The 19,590-nt window shown below is 39.4% G+C and overlaps 1 protein-coding gene across 2 annotated transcripts in view; it reads right to left on the bottom strand.

Moving 5' to 3' along the window:
• Positions 1 to 5,241: 5,241 nt before the first annotated feature.
• Positions 5,242 to 19,590, bottom strand: part of DCAF10 (DDB1 and CUL4 associated factor 10) — a 43,888-nt gene continuing 29,539 nt past the window's right edge. The window contains exons 4-7 of one of the 2 annotated variants that reach the window (XM_047829296.1): positions 16,672 to 16,874; positions 14,327 to 14,437; positions 11,287 to 11,432; positions 5,242 to 10,509 (exon numbers count right to left, since the gene is read on the bottom strand). In XM_047829296.1, the coding sequence (XP_047685252.1) occupies positions 10,141 to 10,509; positions 11,287 to 11,432; positions 14,327 to 14,437; positions 16,672 to 16,874 (829 nt within the window). In that variant the 3' untranslated portion in view covers positions 5,242 to 10,140. The remainder of the gene's footprint in view (positions 10,510 to 11,286; positions 11,433 to 14,326; positions 14,438 to 16,671; positions 16,875 to 19,590) is intronic. The other variant, XM_047829297.1, reaches the window with a different exon arrangement.

Here is a 19,590-nt window from a genome sequence, read left to right on the forward strand (position 1 = left end):
AACTTCAGAAATATACCATTAATACTTGGGCACTTCATCACGTGGAAAATTTAAAACAAAAGAAAAAGATACTAAACGTTAATGACCTGTATTGCTGAGGATTTTTAGGGTACAGATATCTGCAATTTATTCAAAATACCCCCAAAATTAAGATCAATTGATGGGTGGGAGTATTAGACAAGCGATAGAACAATTCGGAAAATATTAAGGATAGAATTGTGGTAAACATGTTCACTGTAAAATTCAGCTTTGCTGTATGCTGAACATTTTCATAAAAAAATGCTGAGACACATTAGGGGCTTTATCACAGAATGTGCCATCCACATTTACAGACTGTGTAGTTTCAGTGTGTGTGTGCTCAGACTTGCACAAAGCCGCAGGATGCAAAGCCCTCCTTGCTAGAGGGGAACTGTGGCAGTTCCCACTGATCAGAGAGTATGGTGGCCACCTCCTCGTCCACTGTGCACAGATTGTGACAGGGCTAATAAACTTACTTTTTTCTTAGACTGCCCCAGAGGTGAGGGGTCTGCCCATCCCTTGAAGGGACAAGCGGAGGGATCATGATTTACCTGCCAATACTGTAACTTTCCATAAATGCCAGGAAATCCTTTTAATTACACACATTTTTTTTAAATGTTTTTTTCATTTTTTTAAGAATCTTAATTTTTGAGAGAGAGAGAGAGAGCGCACACATAAGCAGGGGAGAGACAGAGAGAGGAGGAGACGGAGGATCCAAGCGGTCTCTGTGCTGACAGCAGAGAGCCTGATGCAGGGCTTGAACTCACAAACTGGGAGATCATGATCTGAGCCAAAGTTGGATGCCTAATCAACTGAGCCATCCAGGCGCCCCATACATACACTTATTACGTGTGCACACACACAAGATGAGGTAATAACTGCTTAAACATAAATACAACATTTTCAGAACAGATCTGATACTTTGTATTTAACTTTTAAAAAAAAATTTTAATGTTTCTTCTTGAGAGAGAGAGATACAGAGCGTGAATGAGAGGGAGGGTGGGAGAGAGAGAGGGAGGGAGACACAGAATCTGAAGCAGGCTTCAGGCTCCGAGCTGTCGGCACAGAGCCCGACACGGGGCTCGAACTCAACGAACCGGGAGATCATGGCCTGAGCTGAAGTCGGACACTTAACCGCTGACCCACCCAGGCGCCCCATGTGTTTAACTTTTAAGAAGTAATCCTTGAACAATGAAATTTGGATCCTTCATTTTACCCCAAAATGAATCTTTTGTATAGTGAAGGGCTTTTTGCAAATTAATGTCAGTGTGGCAGTCTAGTGTACCCGTAATTTAAATGGCTTTCTTAGAGAAAGACAAATATCCTATGACTTCATTCATATGTGGAATTTAACATACAAAACAGATGAACATAAAGGAAGGGAAGCAAAAATAATACAAAAACAAGGAGGGGGACAAAACATAAGAGACTCTTAAAGACAGAGAACAAACAGGATTGCTGCAAGGATTGTTGGGGGGGGATGGGCTAAATGGTAAGGGGCATTAAGGATTAGACACCTGTTGGAATGAGCACTGGGTGTTATACACACAGGATGAATTACTGGAATCTCCTGAAATCATTATTGCACTATATGCTAACTTGGGTGTAAATTAAAAGATAAATAAAATTTTAAAAAATGGCTTTCAACAGAGGTGATTTCCAAAAAAAAAAAAAAAAAAAAAAAAAGGGCTTAAAAAAATGTTTTGAGTTGTCTGTGCCCTGGTTAGAGTTTCAGTTGTTCCTTTTCTGGATTGACTGTTAGCAACAGTTGCAGCCATCTATAGCTCACACCAGAGAGTGTATTCCTGTGGCAGGGCTCCTCTTCTTGAGTTAGAAGATAAGCCACACAGCACCAAGTCTGTTCCTCAGAAGGTAAGACAATTATTTAACTTCGTGCCCAGTAACAAATATCGTGTTAAATTAGGGAAGTCGAAGCTCTCAGTGGTGGAGTGCCAACCTGACAGTGTCCTCAGAATGGCCTAGCTGATGGGACGAACTGGTGTTCATAATATATAACCAGCCTCCAAAGTTACGATATTCTCTTTAAAAAAGGCAGGGGGGGGGGTGGGACGCGGGGGGCTGGGGGGCTGAGTCAGTTAAGCTTCCGACCTCAGTTCCGGTCATGATCTGGCCAGTCCGTGGGTTCGAGCCCTGTGTCAGGCTCTGTGCTGACAGCTGGGAGCCTGTAGCTGCTTTGGATTCTGTGTCTCCCTCTCTGCCTTTCCCCCACTCACACACTGTCTCTCAAAAATTAATAAATGTTAAAAAATATATTATTAAAAGTTCTTTTAAATTGGCTTCCTTTATCTATATAGAGCTTCCCGAGATCTGTCATCCATGAAAAATTAAACCCTAACTACATTTTCTATATTTGTAGTTCTCAAGTTGTGGTGTCCAGATATACAGCATCAGCTGGGAATCGGTTAGAAATGCAAATGGCGACTCCAACCCTAGACCTATGAAATCAGAAACTCTGGGTGTGGACCCGGCAGTCTGTTTTCACAAGCCCTGCAGGTGACTCCATGCTTGCTAGAGATAGAGCACCACTTTTCATGTCCTCTGCCAGAAGGGAGGGCTTTGGAGGAAAAATCAGTGGACGCCAATTTGTGTTTTATTTGATTTTTTAAGTAAGCTCTATGCCCAACGTGGGGCTTTAACTCATGACCCGGAGATCAAGAGTTGCATGCTCTACCCACCGATGAGCCACTCAGGTGCCCCAAAATGTGTTGTTTTAAATTTGTGTTAATTTGTGTTAATTTGTTACATCAGTAATAGGAAACTAATATGAATCATTAATTCATTAACATTAAAACATGCCAAATGTTTCCTTAAAAAAAAAAAAAAAAAAAACTTTTAAAATAGCCCAAACCATGTCTGTCAGAGGAATCACTGAAATAGTGGTAATTAATGCTGTGTTTAGTTGCAAATCAGTTTACCTAAACAATTTCACAAAATAATCTAAATTGAAAGGGATTCACTTTTTCTCCTCAATGACTTATTTTATTTTTTTAATTTTTTTTTAACGTTTTATTTATTTTTGAGAGAGGGAGAGACAGAGCATGAATGGGGGAGGGTCAGAGAGAGAGGGAGACACAGAATCTGAAACAGGATCCAGGTTCTGAGCAGTCAGCACAGAGCCCCATGCGGGGCTCGAACTCACAGACAGTGAGATCGTGACCTGAGCCCGAGTCACACGCTTAACCGACTGAGCCACTCAGGCGCCCCTCAATGACTTATTTTAAAATGAGTGTTCCAAATGACTCATTTTTCTAGTAAATTAAAATAGTGTGGTAAAATGACCCATCACACTATTAAACAGTGAAACAAAAGGTCATTCAAGGGGAAAACGACATGTTCTAAGTGTATCTATATGAAAACAAAAAAATCTATCAACTATGCTTCTTATTGATAACACTGTTTCACGGAATAAAGAATTAATTTACAAGGCTCTATAAAACTTGATTCATGTTGAATAAACATGTAAACATCCAGCACATTAGTCAACAAATGTGAATCAGCTCCTAGTAAATGTGTTTTCAGTGTAAAATGCGAATTCTGTGTTTTAGAATGGTGGCCTTCACAAAATGAAAGGTGCATATGCCAGTGGAAGCATAAGATGATCCAGGAAGTATAGGAGGTAATGTAGAACTTTGACTTTTAAAAGTCCTATCCTTTTAAAATACCCCTTTTCTCTTTGCATGTTTTATAATGTACATAATCAGTACAATATTTTATATATAATATACACATGTATAACGTATACACATATATAAACATAACCAAATTTTGGAGTGTATTTAACTTTTCAGGTAAGGGTTTTATTATTGAAAAAGTATAGAATACCCACTACAAGAATCATTAAGCCGCTGCCCCGTCACAGCCTTATGCTTGATTCTGGTCTAAAACACCTAAGCAATTTAAACAAAATTTTCAAACGGCTGAATCCAAGTTTGCCATCCACTTTTTGAGGTTAACCACACAAAAAGTGTGTCACATGTTTCAAAGCATCATTTATTTTGGAGAAGCACATTATGAGGTAGACTCATATCAACTATGAACACCAGAACACTCAGTGCATATATTAATAAACGGTTTATTGAAACCTTAAAATTGCTTGTAGGTAAGTATGTATGTAGATAAAATCACCCACAACTCTACGGTCATCAGTGAAAACCTCAAAACAGTTCAGCCAAAATGGTAAAAAGCCAATAGACTTTTAGAAAGCCTTCCTAATTCTGAAATGAAGATTTGTTAAGATGTTTGTGGGAGGGAGGTAGTTTTAATTTTAGATTTTAGAAATCATTGAACTCAATCATTCACTTTCTGGCTAGCTTTTAATGGATGGGAGTATCTTTAGTAGACAGTATGTAGAAGATACTATAAATCTTATAGTTCCCACCGTGTCACAATGATGGTATTGAAGCTGGACCAGCTATAGAATTTGGAAGCCCAGTGCAAAAATGGGCTGCTTGTTCAAAAAGAGTTTTAAGATGCCTCCGGGAGCATTTAAGATGACGCCGGCCTGGGGCTTTTCTCAGTGCAGGGCTCTGTAGGACTGCACTGGTTACACACCATGGCATGAAGCCAGTGCTGCAGCTGTGGGAGACCACCACCTTAGTTATCTTTGTCCCTTGAGACCCTAGTGTTGGACAAGGCGTGTAGTGTGGATTTGAATGTTTGTTGAATGAAAAATTTGAGTTTCGCGGTTTTCCAAATCAGTGAGAAATGCTTAGTTTTCCTGACCCCGGGTCAGGAAAAGTCTTACTCTGATGAATAAGGTCTGTTCATCATCATAATAAGCGATAGATTTCTCTAACTGCACATCACATTCTGGCTTCATGAGAATTTGAGGCCACATATGGCTAAGGTTCATTTGATTCAAACAACAAATTATTGAACAACTACTCTGTCAGATCCTGTATTGGGTACTGGGGATACAAGAAAAGTAAGACAGTCCCTGCCCTCAAGGAGCTTACAGTCTAGTGTAAGAACTTAACAGTACCTCAGAGCCTAGTGAGAAGCTTTCTGGTGTCTAGGTTATTATCTGGAATATTTCCAACTTTCCTAAAAATATGAATCCAAAGTTAACAGCACATTTTGGAAATGAAAGATGAAATTCAGAAGAAAATTCAAATATTCAACCATTAATGTAAAACCATGAAATTAAAATGAGGAAGAAACTTAGGAAAGGTGAAAATTCTATTTTAAATACTATGAACAAGATTTAAATTTTAAAATTATTTTATTGTCTCTGGGTGACATTTTCATTTATAGTGACATTCATATACACATACATATACGAGGTGTGCATATGTGAGATGTGTTCCTTGGAGCCTTAGATAAATCCCATATTTCCATTATTAATTCATTTACAACTAAAGCAGCATACAGGTAAATTTGAAACGTTCCTTTTGATAATTTGTTATTTGGGAGAAATCCTTGGGAATCATCCTAAATATGTATAAATTTTGGTATGATCTTACTCTGCAATGAGACTAAAACTATCACAATGTGTGATAATTTAAACATGTATTTTTAATGGTTATTGACAAAGTTTAATGGCATCAAAAATACTCAAGTCTATGTGGATTTTATTTTCATTGTTCCCCCACCCCGGATTCTTTTTTTCCTTAAAAGCACGAAGGATCCCTGTGCAAATACAGAGCCTTTGTTGTTAATTGGCTATACTTTGGTACGTTGCTTAATCTATTATTCCTTAATCTAGCAGCATCCTTAGTTTATAGTATTTTACTTAGCGGCAACTGAGAAAATAACTAGCCTAGGCTTTAACTGGGAACTTCTGTAATCCAGAAGGTTATTGTGAATCTGTCAGAAAGCTGGTAAGCAACCAAAAGAGCTGTCTCAAAGACTGCACAACCCGGGCTGATGCAGCTCTTTAGACACCAAGCAAGCTTGGTCATCTCGTGTCCCAGCTCATAACAGATGAACACAGCACAACAGACAGAGCCTGTGAGAGGCGGGCATATGGATACTGTGGTAGGAGACAGAACAAACTACTTAGCAGATAGAAAAAATTTTTAATGAAAAAAACACCAGCAACCGGAGGCAAATGATTATATATACCTCGGGGCTGAGGGAATCACCTTATAATAATTGATACTAACTCATAATTTTATAGCCCTTTACATTTTATGAAGTATTTTACATACATCAGAGCTAATTGGATATCTGTAATAACACATGAATATAACTTTTACTTTTCATCATGAAAAAGTGAATTATGCTGAGCATGCTGTTTAAGAAGGCAGGAAGGTATACTAACATTTGAAAGACTTACATCAAAAATAATTATAGGTTTAAAATTTTGGCACTTAAGAGATATGCATTAGTTATCCAAAAATTCATATACTGTATATGCTTTCTTTTATGACCAACACAGGCTATTACTGAGTGAATTTTCATAACTCTCCATGGCTGCTGGTCATTAAATGGGGATGATTGTCATCAGTGTTATCAGACTAACACTTATTCTCCTGCTAAACACAAGCTTTAACAGATACTTACGGATGCCAATACCATATAGTCTGACTAATGGCAGAAACATAGGCTTCTAAAAGGTTCTCAGGGTGTTTTTCCTATATTGCACTTTCTAGAAAACAAAACTCTAACCATGATATAATGTGATCTTGGTTCTAGACACAGGCGTGGGGAACCTTTTCCTTGCTTGTCTTCCTAAAATTTTTGGTATAGCCTCATCTCGGATGTAACAAGGAAAAAGAAAATACACATGTTCTTTGGGCTTCTGTGAAAAAAGATCACATGTTTTCAAAAGATTAAGATAGGGGTCTCGTCTGCTTTAGCCACTTCATTTTCATAATTAAAGATAAGAAACTACTAAATATTTGATGTTCCCAAACTTATTCAACAACACTGCCATTAACATACTGTTGTGTAGAAAACTTTTTCAAGATTTTTTTTTTTAAGTGCAATCAACCCCCACCAAGGTGGGGCTCAAACTCATGACCCTAAGATCACAAATCGCATGCTCCACCAACTGAGCCAGTCAGGTGCCCCTGTAGAAAGCTTTTTAAAACAAGTATAATTTATACTGTTTACCAACAATTATACCACATTACCAATTATAATACACTCACCAATTATCATGAATAAAAATGACTAAATTTAGAGTGAAAAACACCAGATTGGATTTTATACTCTGAAGTGAAATGAGATCTTGAAATTGTAAGCCGCAGTTTCCTCCAAGAGTCTAGCATTCCTGATGCCCTGTAATTCCCAGATTAATATCCCCCTCATGACTTGTTGATCACGACTGTTCCTCAAAGAGGACAAAGATTGTTTTGTTGAGTTTGCTGGCTAATTTTTAGTTCTCATCCGTGGCTCTATTTTTATACAAGGCTGTTTACATTTTCCTTTACTTCACAGCTACTTAACGTGCTTGCAGTTTTCCAGTTAGGAATGGACTGTATGTATGTACGCCCTGCGTTTTATGGTATTAATTCTAATGGAAATTTCCAGTCTTGCAAATGTTCTCTTACATGGTGCAGAAGGTAAGCCAGCTCTGTAGTTTACCAGCCAGCTCAGGCTAGTTGCCCATCCTTTACAAACAAAAGGGCAAAATGGCAGAATAGTAAGCAGGCTTTGGATTAAAACAGACCCGGGTTTGAATCCTAGCACTGCCACCCGATGCCAGCTCTGTGACTTAAGGGAAATCACGTAACCTTTCTGACCCTCCATTTCCTCCCAAGTCAATTGGTGATCATGTCACCCACCTTGCAAGGTATTTTGGGGGGGTTGGTAGTAGAGTGTGGGCATTATTTGACACAACAGAAACTCTATAATGGTTGAAGAATCCTGGACTGAAATTCAGAGCTGGGTGACATGTGAGTCCATGACTTGTAACTCTCTCCAAAAGAGATTCAATTTATGGAACCTTTTTAAAAAATTAATGTAATTGTATTTAGTAGCTGATTCTTAATGTTAACATTGGGTGCTTTTGCCTCCAAAATTTTATTTTCCTTTAAATATGTAGGTGTGTTTTTTTGGTTTTGTTTTGTTTTGTTTTTAAAGTTTATGGCAAACCTATGTTTTCATTGTACTTTGCGGTACTTTTCTTGCTGGCTAAAAAATTCCAATTAGTTTAACATCCATGGTGAAATGATGTAATTTTACAATCTATCTTAGAGACAACATTGTTCCAAGTGAGATGTAAGCTCCGTCCACTTGTGTACATGGCTGTCTGGTGGGTCCTACAAAGAAATGTCAGTTTTATTCATGTATTTGGGTTGGTTTAGCATTTCTATAAGATTTAAGATACTTTTCTTCTTACGGCTGGAATTCTCAGCATCTACTTCCACACCTTTTTCAATCTATTGACCAGTTTAAGGGTAGTCACAGAAATACAACTTAAAGACAAAGTGTTCATAAATCATTGACTTAACAGCCAGCAGAATACAGTAGAAATTGCCCTGAGCAAGGAGTTAGGAGACTTGAATTCAAGTTCTGGCTCTGCCACTGATTTTATCAGATGACTTTAGGCAAGTCACTTAACTTTTCTCATTCATCCAATGAGATCAAATAATGAGACTGACTGCATTTTCTACCTCTAAAATTGGTTTCATCTACCTACAATTTTAATCAAAACACCTTTTGGGAGTCAAGCACCTGAGAGGTACAGAAATACTAATGTTTAAGGTAGTGCTTTGCAAACTCTGGCCCAGGGACCACCTAAAGATTACTTGAGGTGCCTGTTAAAAATATAGACTCCTGTCCTCTCCCTGGCTGAATCAGAACCTCCTACGATAAGGGCCAGGTTTTTATGTTCTGCACAAGCTCCTCAGTGATTGTAATGCACCCTGATGTTTGAGAACCACTGGCCTAAGAGAATGTGATCTGAGAGGGAAAGAGCTAGCATGTGGCTTCAATTGATCCGGCCTCTGGCAGATCCCTTCTAAACAGAATACCACCCAAAGTGGAGACTAGAAGAAAGCTGCTTACTTCAGCAGAGCAGTCAGCCCTGTGACTGTCCCCTGCTTGATCCTTTTTACTTGCTGTGTTCCATAACCAAACACAGGAGGTCTTCGTGTCGGCTCTTTGCTTTGACATCCAAGTTACTGACTACTGTAGTTAGGACAAGGCTTGAGAGGACTGCAGCTCCCCGCTCCCCGACGCTAAGGGGGCTGAGCTTGTGCCACCGGGTTCAAGGAATAAAGAGTAAAACACAACCTCTTTACTCTCAATCCCCCCCACCCCGATACTATAACTTGTCACCCTGTGTGAGTCCAATTGTCTGGCAGAGAAAACAGAAACTCTGAGCCACACTGTTCTCATCGCTCTGTGACCAGGTAGTGTACTAACCTAATGAATCCTCTTTTATGTAACAGAAATGACCAAAGCCCATTCCTTCTCTTTTCCTTTCTAAATGTTTTTGACAGGAACAAAGTACCAAGTAAGGACACATGCTAGAGATTTTTAAATTCGTACAAGTAAATTACAAAGAGAGGTGGTAATTATTTTTTCCAGAATTTCACAACAAAATTCCCCTACGGTGAAAAAATATGTATAATTTAACAGGAAACTTAAAAGACAGTTTGTTGTAAGACTAACAGTTATGAGAATAATGCCATTATCTGTGCTCATTATAGATTATAGAGAAACATAACAGCAACTTTAAAAGGCCAAAGTATACTCAAGTGAAGATGGAATTTCTTTTTCAATGACCAGGATGCTGACATCAAACTTCTGGGTTTTATTCAACACTAGTGCCACGGGTTTCTCCTAACCCAGCCCAAACTCCTGCCAGACGTCCACGAAACTCACACCAAAATCCAAAAAAAACAAGGAAAGAAAGAGAAACCTGACAAGAGCTACCATGCAAAAGAAGCAGAACGGAAGTTCAGGCGGCACAGGTGAGCAGGAGCAGAGGAATGCGGCAAAAGATGCTGCTGCAGGGAGTCTACCTTGGCGAGGACCCTGCGATGCTGGACGACCAAGTACCCAGGTCACAGGTGTGTTCATGGACCCATAAGAACTGGGATCTTGACCCAAACTTTCAAGATCTTCTAAAAAGAAAATACTTCACCTGAATTGAAGTAATTCATAAGTCAAACACCAGAAGAGTTCCTTATTTGATGTAAGTTGTGCCTAAAACTTTGGCTGATACAAAGAAACCCGTCCACTAAGGCACCCTGAGGCAATCTGACAATGTGTTGGAGAGAACTTTGTTGTCAGTACCACATCATTATGAGAGTACAGAGAACGGATCACCCGCAGGGGACTGGCTTCTTTGGGCAAACAGTCAATAAGTTCACTGCACTGTTTGTCAAATCCCAACAAGCGAATCCCATAGCCGTGTGGGGAAGAAATCATCCGCCCATCAGGGCTGAAGCAAAGTTCTTTGATATAACCCCTGCCTACGTTGGCTTCTTCAATGTAATGAGTTAGTCGTAGAGAACAGCGAGGGGAGACGGGTCGCACGGGAGCTCCTTCTTGGAATTCATAGACACAAGTCCACTGGGGGAGAGAAGAGAAACAAACCAAAGTTACAGAGCCCCAAATAATGCTAGATATTTCTTTTTGTAAAAAGCTCAAAAGACTGCCGAATTCACAAAATCTTTGCAAGAAATCATTCAGATGAGTGTACTGCTCTCCCAGTTAAAAAATGTGCAGGCCCGATTCCTTCTTATCGTCATAAGCGAAGTCATATGGCATGTTAAAGCCTGTTATTCCCTCAGGCTGCTGGGACTTCTGTGGTAATCCCTTTTGTGAGAGTAACAACAATCTCTTGATATTTAAAAAATTACACAGTTTAGCCACCTAAGCCCTGAAATATAAAATACATCTCGTCCTACACACTTCGAAGGCTCTTATCCTTTCATTCAGTTGTGACTTCCTCAAAAGACTCCTGCTTTCCAGAGAGTCATGAGGTCCTAGAAGGTCTTTTCCCTTAGTCATCGCTTTAGTCCTTTCCCAGTTTCCCCTGGTTTTTAAAAAGAGCAAATTATAATACTCAATTGACTTAGCAAAACCTTCTATTTAGCTAGCTTGGCTACCTTAGTAGTCTCCTTCTAAGGTTTCCTATGTAAGAGGATCTGTGACGAGATGAAGGGGGCAAGGATTCAGAAGCTGGGCACAGTCTGAGCTGATACTGCTTTAAAGTATTTCCCAGTCTGCCACAGACACTGGAGAGGAGGAGGGAGGGGTTCAAGGTACAAACACACCATGAGCACACACGGCCGTGACTGTTCGCTCAGGCAGCCCCACTGGAAGGTGGCATGCTGCCGCTCCTACCTCCTGGTCGTCAGTGTTGCTTGAGCACCGAAGGAGTGTGGCCCAGCCTTTCGGGTGCAGCTGTAAGGATGTGATGCAGTTTCCACGGTCTCTCTCACCAGGAACTTCTGGGGTTAAGACTTCAAGACTATTTCGTGGTGAAACTCCTGATAAGAAAATTAGGATGTGAGATTTGTATTATCAAAGGACTGAGGCAGCCCATCAAAGCTTTGATTTCTGGCTGCCACCCCTGCCCCGGCCTTCATTCCTTTGTCAGTCCCTTGTGCCACCACATGTAAAAGAAAACAAAAACAAAACAAAACAAAACCATGGTGCCCCTCAGTGTATGGGGAAAAGGTACGAGTTGAACTAAAGAATCCAAGTTCCCGCAGCAGGAATCAGTGACCTAAGACTAAGGCCTTAAAGCTGACTAGAGGTCCTTTTGATTAGAATCTACATCTCAGAAAACTCTTTAAGAATCAAAGTTATGTCGGGGCGCTTGGGTGGCTCAGTCGGTTGAGCATCCGACTTCGGCTCAGGCCATGATCTCACGGTTTCTGAGTTCAAGCCCTGCGTCGGGCCCTGTGCTGACAGCTCAGAGCCTGGAGCCTGCTTCGGATTCTGTGTCTCCCTCTCTCTGCCCTTCCCCCACTCACACTCTGTCTCTCTCAAAGGTGAATAAACGTTAAAAGAGATAAAAAAAAAAAAAAAAAGAAATGTCATATGAAAGGAATCTGGAAAAGTAAAAGGTAATTCTCATCCTCAGAGGAAGTGCTCTCTAGTCCAGAGAAGGAAATAATTGGAAGCTATGAAGGCTGCCTTTAATATAAATAAAAGGCTATTATGTGTGCAAGGAGCAGGACTTCCGGTCCCCAAGGACAATACTCTAAACGACAAACAGACCTATAATTTTGGAGGTGAGGAAGGATATTTCACATACAAGGGGCGGGGAGACCTCGCAGTCATACATATGCCCCGCACTGTTATGGCCCCTCACGTCCTTCTGCCCAGCGCCCAATAAAAGTGACTGGTGCAGTCAGTCATTACTAACGGGAGTTCTGTCCTCTCCCTCAGGTATGTGGAGAACCACTTTCATATATACATTATAAAGAAAGCAGTTTAGAAATTTAATATCAAGAGAAATATTTCCACACTTCTCTACCTGTGGAAGGAGTTGCTTCGAGGATTATGAGCTCCCTCTGTCAGACCCTTTGTAAATTGTTTTTCAAATGCGTTATCTTCTTTAAAAGATTCCCTCTAGATTACTACAGCATTGATGGAAACCTGTGAAGCTCTAAATTACATTGTTACAACCAAACTATACCCAAATAATGATTTCACATGTGACTGAACTTTAATAACAATTTTAGAGAAAAATAGCTATTCAAGAATCAATTTTGAAAATCTAACAAATGCAGAAAAGAAACCCATCTAAATAGGTAAGTAGTGGTTTTTGAGCTGTGCTCTTTGGAGGTTCCTCCAGAGCTGGCAAAAGGAGGGAACCACGTGGGGAAGGGGTAGGGAAGACTGGTCAAGGACCTCCTTAATTTCACCAGAGTGTCTGCACTTTGTGCTACAATCTACAGCAGATCTCACGTCAAAAATAGAGTTCTAGAGGTGCCTGGCTGGCTCGGTTGGTTACCATCTGACTCTTGACCTCGGGCTCCTGAGTTCAAGCCCAATGCTGGGTACAGAGATCACTTTAAAAAAAAGAAAAGTTCTAATCCTGAAATGAGTTTGAGAGCCTCCGTTCCATATAGCTACTGTGTCTTGCCAAAGCATGGTGCTAACATATCCTGACGCCCTGAAGACGCAGGATTGCCAACATTCAGAGCACCCTTATGTATGAGCCCCACCTTCTTCTCTGTACTGTGTCTAGGCTCTCTGTACACCATCTCTTCTCCAGTTGCCAACTTTATATCATGAAACTGCTGTGTGGTTTGGTTTTTGGGGTTACCACTTCAACAAACAACCATGTTAACTATTAAGTTTCTTTTTCTCATGGATGGTTCAATCAATAAAGATTTTTCTCAATGATTATTAAGAGCCTTAGCTTGTTTTCCATAGCCACAGTAGAAGAACAGGTAGAACTGATACAGTAAGTTTCAAATCAAAGGAAAAATATTTCACATCTGGGCATAAATCTCTAAATTTAACAGGAATTTTTAACCTTAAACATCACAGTCTTGAATATGTGGAGAAAAGTAGATAGGCTCTAGGTTTAGGAAGGGCTCTCAAACCATTCTACAAACAAGTAGTCATGCAAAATAATCAAGTATGCAATTATCAAGCATTACCAGGGAGGCTGCCCAGGGAAAACACAAAATAGAGGTCTAATGGATAGTCCCTCCCCTAAAGGTCTAGAAAGAAGCCATGCTCTTCTCCAAAAGGTGACCCAAAATTACAAAAACAAAACCCCCACCTCACATTTGGCCATCGGTCCACAAGGAGGAGGACAAACAAAAAGTGCTGTAACAGCTTAGACGTGAACTGGGATGGAGAAGTAGGTGAAGTCTGCATAGGTAGTAGAAAGCACTTTCCATAGGGGGTGGAAAGAATAGGCTATATAGCTAGTTTTGCCAGAGCGGTGGGAGAAAACTGGCAAAAGCAGAGTGGGGACAGATTGTATCCCACAATCCCTCTAGGGCTATCAGGTGCTGCTCAGATAAAGAAATGGCAGAGCAAAAAGCCTACTGGGCTGGAACCAAGCAATTTTCACAAGCACCTGACAAGTCACTACTTCATATTTATACAGGACCATAACATGCATTATCTCATTTAATTGCCATAAAAACTTTGATTGCAATCTACATGTCCTACCTACTTTTTCTCCAATTTAGACCAAACTAAGTCCAGTAAATAAAACCAAAGCTCAAATTCCAACAAAGATTTAAGCCCAAGATACTCAACCCTAGAGACTCTGGTTATACTTTTGAAAATGACTGAGGGACAGAGAATAACCTCTTCTTTATTGGCTTTTGTTTGTATGGATTAAAACTAAACTAAAGAAAGCTATTTGGTAGAATCTGTTGTAAATTATAAAATCCAACTGGTAACCTACCTTCTCTTTGTGAGGCTCGTGACATGTGTTTCTCAGAAGATGAATTAGAATCACTATGATGACAAGGTGAACCAGAAACTCTAGGACCAGATGAACCTGAAGTGGTCAGATCTTGAAAATACAAAAAGCTGACAATAAACTTAGCAAAACTTAATGTCTCTTAACTTTTTAATCATTTAGTTGAAGCATACTGTTAAAGTCCATCTGAAACCTGGCAAGTACATGCCCACTTACAGCTGGCCTATAAGACTGAGGTAGGGAGGGCAGCTCCCTCTAAGTTCTAAGGCCTGGCCCCTTTCTAAAATCTCTTCTACCGGGGCAGCTGGGGGGCTCAAGTCAGTCGAGCATCCAACTCTTGATTTCAGCTCAGGTCATATTTCACGAACTGTGAGCATGGAACCTGCTTGGGATTCTCTCCCTTGTTCTGACCCTCCCCTGCTCATGCACGCTTTCTCTCTCAAAATAATTAAACATTAAAAAATAAAATCTCAGGGGCACCTGGGTGGCTCAGTTGGTTAAGTGTCCGACTTTGGCTCAGGTCATGATCTCACGGCTTGAGTTCGATCCCTGCATCAGGTTCTGTGCTGACAGCTTGGAGCCTGGAGCCTGCTTCGGATCCTCTGTCCCTCTCTCTCTGCCCCTACCCTGCTCGCTCGCTCTCAAAAATAAAAACATTAGAAAATAATAAAAAATAAAATCTCTTCTACCAATGACTTAAGTGGAATAAAAATGACACACCAAACAAACATAGGAGCATCTTTGGGTTGCCCATCATTTCTGTAGTAAAATAGAACAAGAAAATTCAATAAACATGAGAACAGAGGAGTTCAACCTGTTTATTTAATCTTAGAATAGAGTCCAAACACCAAGTCCATTACTGAGAACATTAAATGATCCTTCTTAAGCATGCCAAAAAATTCGAAAATCATTCTGGAAATTATGTGAATACTATCTTTGAAATGCAATACAAACTCTATACTGAAATCTGTAGAAAAATCATCAGATGGTTGGGTTTGATGTATTCCTCCAAATAGCAATCTATTTCATCACACTCTTCTAGTGGCCCCACACTTTCATGAAGACTTCTTAATCTAATTCCCTTTGAGGTTATTATCAGAATTAACCTTAGAAGACAAAACATTCTTGGTTTTTGAATTAAAAAAAATACCAACGAGACCTTCTAAAATCACTACTTCTCACTAAGCTGATTACTAATGTTTAGCCTAAAAATAAATTTCTGAATGTAAAAGGACTCTACTCACATATTTAGGAAATGCCTTGCTTTGCAAATACGTTGGTAAAACTTAAATTTCTACTTTTAGCAGTAAATTGGGCAAATGCAGTATAATGAGCCCTGCATTATCCCAAAGGAATCTTCAAAAGTGGCCCTATATAGACAAGAGAAAGAGTCCAACCATCTGAAGCCAATTTTAAATAGCAATTTATAAATAAACATTATGTGTTCCAAATGCTTACGTCTGGGTAAACACAAAATTATGTTCCTGGAACAGCCCTCTTCTTCCCAAAGGTGATGAAATATAGTGTCTATCATATAAAATGTAGATGAATTATGGTGCATAAGTTTTTCTGAGCCCCAATTTCACTGAAGTCTAATGTAATCAGCAACAGGAAAAATAGGGCTTTAGCAAGAGGGTATTTAGGGGCTGTGAAATAGGATGGCACCATACCTGGGTATGGACATCTTATAGTCTAGGATATAATAGAGACTTAAAATTCTATATTGAATATATCTTTTTCTTAAGGTTTATTTATTTTTGAGAAAGACAGAGTGCAAGCATGGGAGAAGTAGAGAGAGAAGGAGACTCAGGATCCGAAGCAAGCTCCAGGCTCTGAGCTGTCAGCACAGAGCCTGATACAGGGCTGGAACCCATGAACCGCGAGACCATGACCTGAGCCAAAGTCAGATGCTTACCCAACTGAGCCACCCAGGTGCCCCATATATTGAATATATCTTAAAAGCTCTGCTGGGTTCCAGAAGGACTTAAAAAGATTGATACTACCTTGGGCTACCACTAATTTTTGAGGTAGTGATGATTTAGAAATTGATGAAAGATTTCTGGATAGCATAGCTAAAAGGAAGTATTTTTAGAGTTAGCAGTTCTTTGCCCTAGATCATTTGTGATACAGAAGCATTGATTTATGCTATGTCAGAGATTTATATAGGTCATACTTCCTTGGGAAAAAAGCTCTCACTGGGCTTTCCAAAAAATATCTTCTAATTTTCTTCCCTTTCTCCTGCTATCATTCTCAGAATGGAAACATATGCCATCCCTTTGTGTGAGATTCTTTGGAAAACTTTCTTTGATCAAAAAAGAAAAGCTTACCTGAACTTGATGTAGTTCTTCTTGCTCTCAAAATAGGATAGCTGCCTACTTCTAAAGACTTGGTTAAGTCAAGATCATGCAAAATCAAGAGATATCCAGAGGACGTTGAGATCAACATTTTCGAACAATCTGGTGTTAATCTCATTCTCATGAGAAAACGTGTGTGAAAGAATTTCTTATGTGGACACCCATCTTCTGTACACCTACAGAAGAAATCAAACCAACAAAACCTAGAATTATCATAAATATAAGGATTTGGTTGATAGTCATAATTCTGAACGTCAAACTAGAATTTATAGTCAATTTTTACTTAGCTTTATGGACATTAACAATTAACAAATTTGGTTGTTTTGCTCATCATTCCTTCTTTCATCTCTAACTTTCCATTTTATTCTTTCTTTCTGAAGTGTGTGTGTGTGTGTATATATATATATATATATATATTTTTTTTTAATTTTAATTTTTTTCTGAGTGAGTGAGCAGAGAAGGGGAGAGGGGGAGGGGGAGAGAGAGAATCTTAAGCAGATTCCACACCCAGTATGGAGCCTGATGTGGGAGTTGAGCTCACGACTGTGAGATCATGACCTGAGCTGAAATCAAGAGTTGGACACTTAACTGAGCCACCCAGGCAACCCCTGAAGTATCTATTTTTAGGTTAAGACTTTGTTGAGGTAAACTCTCACTTTATGTTGTTCTGAAAATCTGTATTTCCCTCTTTTTGGAGGGTGGGAAGGAGTGGAAGAGACAGGCAGAGGGAGAGAGAGAATCTCAAGCAGGTTCCATGCTCAGTACAGAGTCTGACACAGGGCTTGATCCCACAACCCTGGGATTGTGACCTGAGCCAAAATCAAGAGCTGGACACTCAACCGAACTGAACCACTCAGGCACCCCTACTCTTCTTTTATGATTAAAGATTTAGCTGAGTACACAACTTCAGTTATGTACTCAGTTATTTATGTACTTCAATTCTTTCTGACTACTGGGGATAATATTCCACTGAATTCCGGCTTCCTAACCCTAACCCTGTTGTTATTTGTAGGTGCTATTAGTCAATTGTTTATTTGGATCATATTTCCCCCTTTGGGCTTACCTTCTCTTTGTCTTTGGAGTACTGCAGCTTCACTCTGACATGTCTAAATTTGGATTTCTACTGTATTGGGATTCATTTGACCTTCTAAATTGTAAGATTAATATCCATATATTCTGGGAAATTATCCGTTATTATTCCAGTATTGCCTCTTACCTATTTTCTCTATTCTTTTGGGGCTCCAAATAGATGTTTGAAACATTCACATTTGACTCTCCTGGTCTCATAACTGCTCTTTCATGTATTCTACCTCATTTCTGTTGCATTCTGGATGATTTTTCAGTATCTATCTTCCAATCTGTTTTTTAAAGTTGTGTCTAATCTGTGACCTGACCCATCCTGGTTTTTAAAAAGTTTTTCAATTACCGGGGCGCCTGGGTGGGTTAGTCAGTTGTCTGACTTCAGCTCAGGTCATGATCTCACAGTTCTTGAGTTGAAGCTCCCCTTGGGCTCTCTGCTGTCGGCGCAGGGCCCGCTTTGGATCCTGTCTCCCTTTCTCTCTCTCTGCCCCTCCCCTGCTTGAGCACTTGGCTCTTTCTCTCAAAAATAAGCAAACATTAAAATTTTTTTTCTTAATTACTAAAAACTATATGCTTAAAATTTTTTAAAATGTTTGTTGTAATGATTAGGAACACTACTGATTTTTACATTTTGATCTTAACTCTTGCAATCTTGGTTGGTTAACTCTTACTAATTCTGATAATTTGTCAGAATTTCTAAGGTTTTCTATATAGACCAGGGGTCAGAAAACTGGTCTATGGGCCAAGTCTGGATTATTGCTTGTTTTTGTATAGAAAGTTTGTTCGAACACAGCAATATTCATTTATGTATTGTCTATGGCTGCTCAGAAACCACATAGCACACAAAGCCTAAAATATTTATTGCACAATCCTTTACAGAAAGCCTACCAACCCTTCATACAGACAAATATCATCTGTGAATGCTGTTTTTTCAATTGTTCCTTTCCAATCCTTATATATTTATTATACTGCACCAAGCAGGACTCTGCCTACAACCACCCCAAAACAATGGTAAACAATAGCAGTAACAGCAGGCATGTTCTTCTTTAAAGCAAGCTCTACATTCAATGTCAGGCTTGAACTCTTGACCCCAAGATCAAGAGTTGCATGCTATACCGACTAAGCCAGCCAGGTTCCCCTACCGAGAAAACCTCTACAAGTTTCACCATTTAAAAATGTCAGGTAGGTTTTAGTGTATACTTTTGAAGAGTTTCCTACTATTTCTAGTTAAGTTTTTAACAGCTTTATTAAGACATAATTTACATGTCATAAAATTCACTCATTTTAAGCTTACAATTAAGTGATTTTTTAGTGGAGTTGTGCAATCATCAAAACAATCCAATTTTAGAACATTTTCTTCATTCTAAAAACCCTACCCTGTCCATTAGCAGTCACTTCCTATTCCTACTCCAAGTTGCAGGGAACCACTAGCCTACTTCTGTCTCTGTAGATCTGCTAATTGTGGACATTTAATAGTAACAGAATGATATAATAAGTGGTCTTTTGGTTTGGCTTTTCTTACTTAGCATAATTTTTTTGAGGTTCATCCATGATGTAGCACATCAGTACTCTGTTCCTTTTCATTACCAAATAGTATTCTACTATATAGATATACTACATTTTGTTTACTCACTTACCAGTTGATAGATATTTGTATTTGTTCCATATGGGGGATATTATGAATAATACTGTTGTAAGCATTCATGGACAAATCTTTGTGCTGTGATATGTGTTCGTTTCCCTTGGGTACATACTTAGGAGTGCAATGGCTGGTCAGATGATAACTCTATGTTTAACATTTTAAGAAACTAC

The sequence above is a fragment of the Prionailurus viverrinus genome, chromosome D4 (assembly GCF_022837055.1).
Source record: "Prionailurus viverrinus isolate Anna chromosome D4, UM_Priviv_1.0, whole genome shotgun sequence".
Classification (NCBI taxonomy): domain Eukaryota; kingdom Metazoa; phylum Chordata; class Mammalia; order Carnivora; family Felidae; genus Prionailurus; species Prionailurus viverrinus.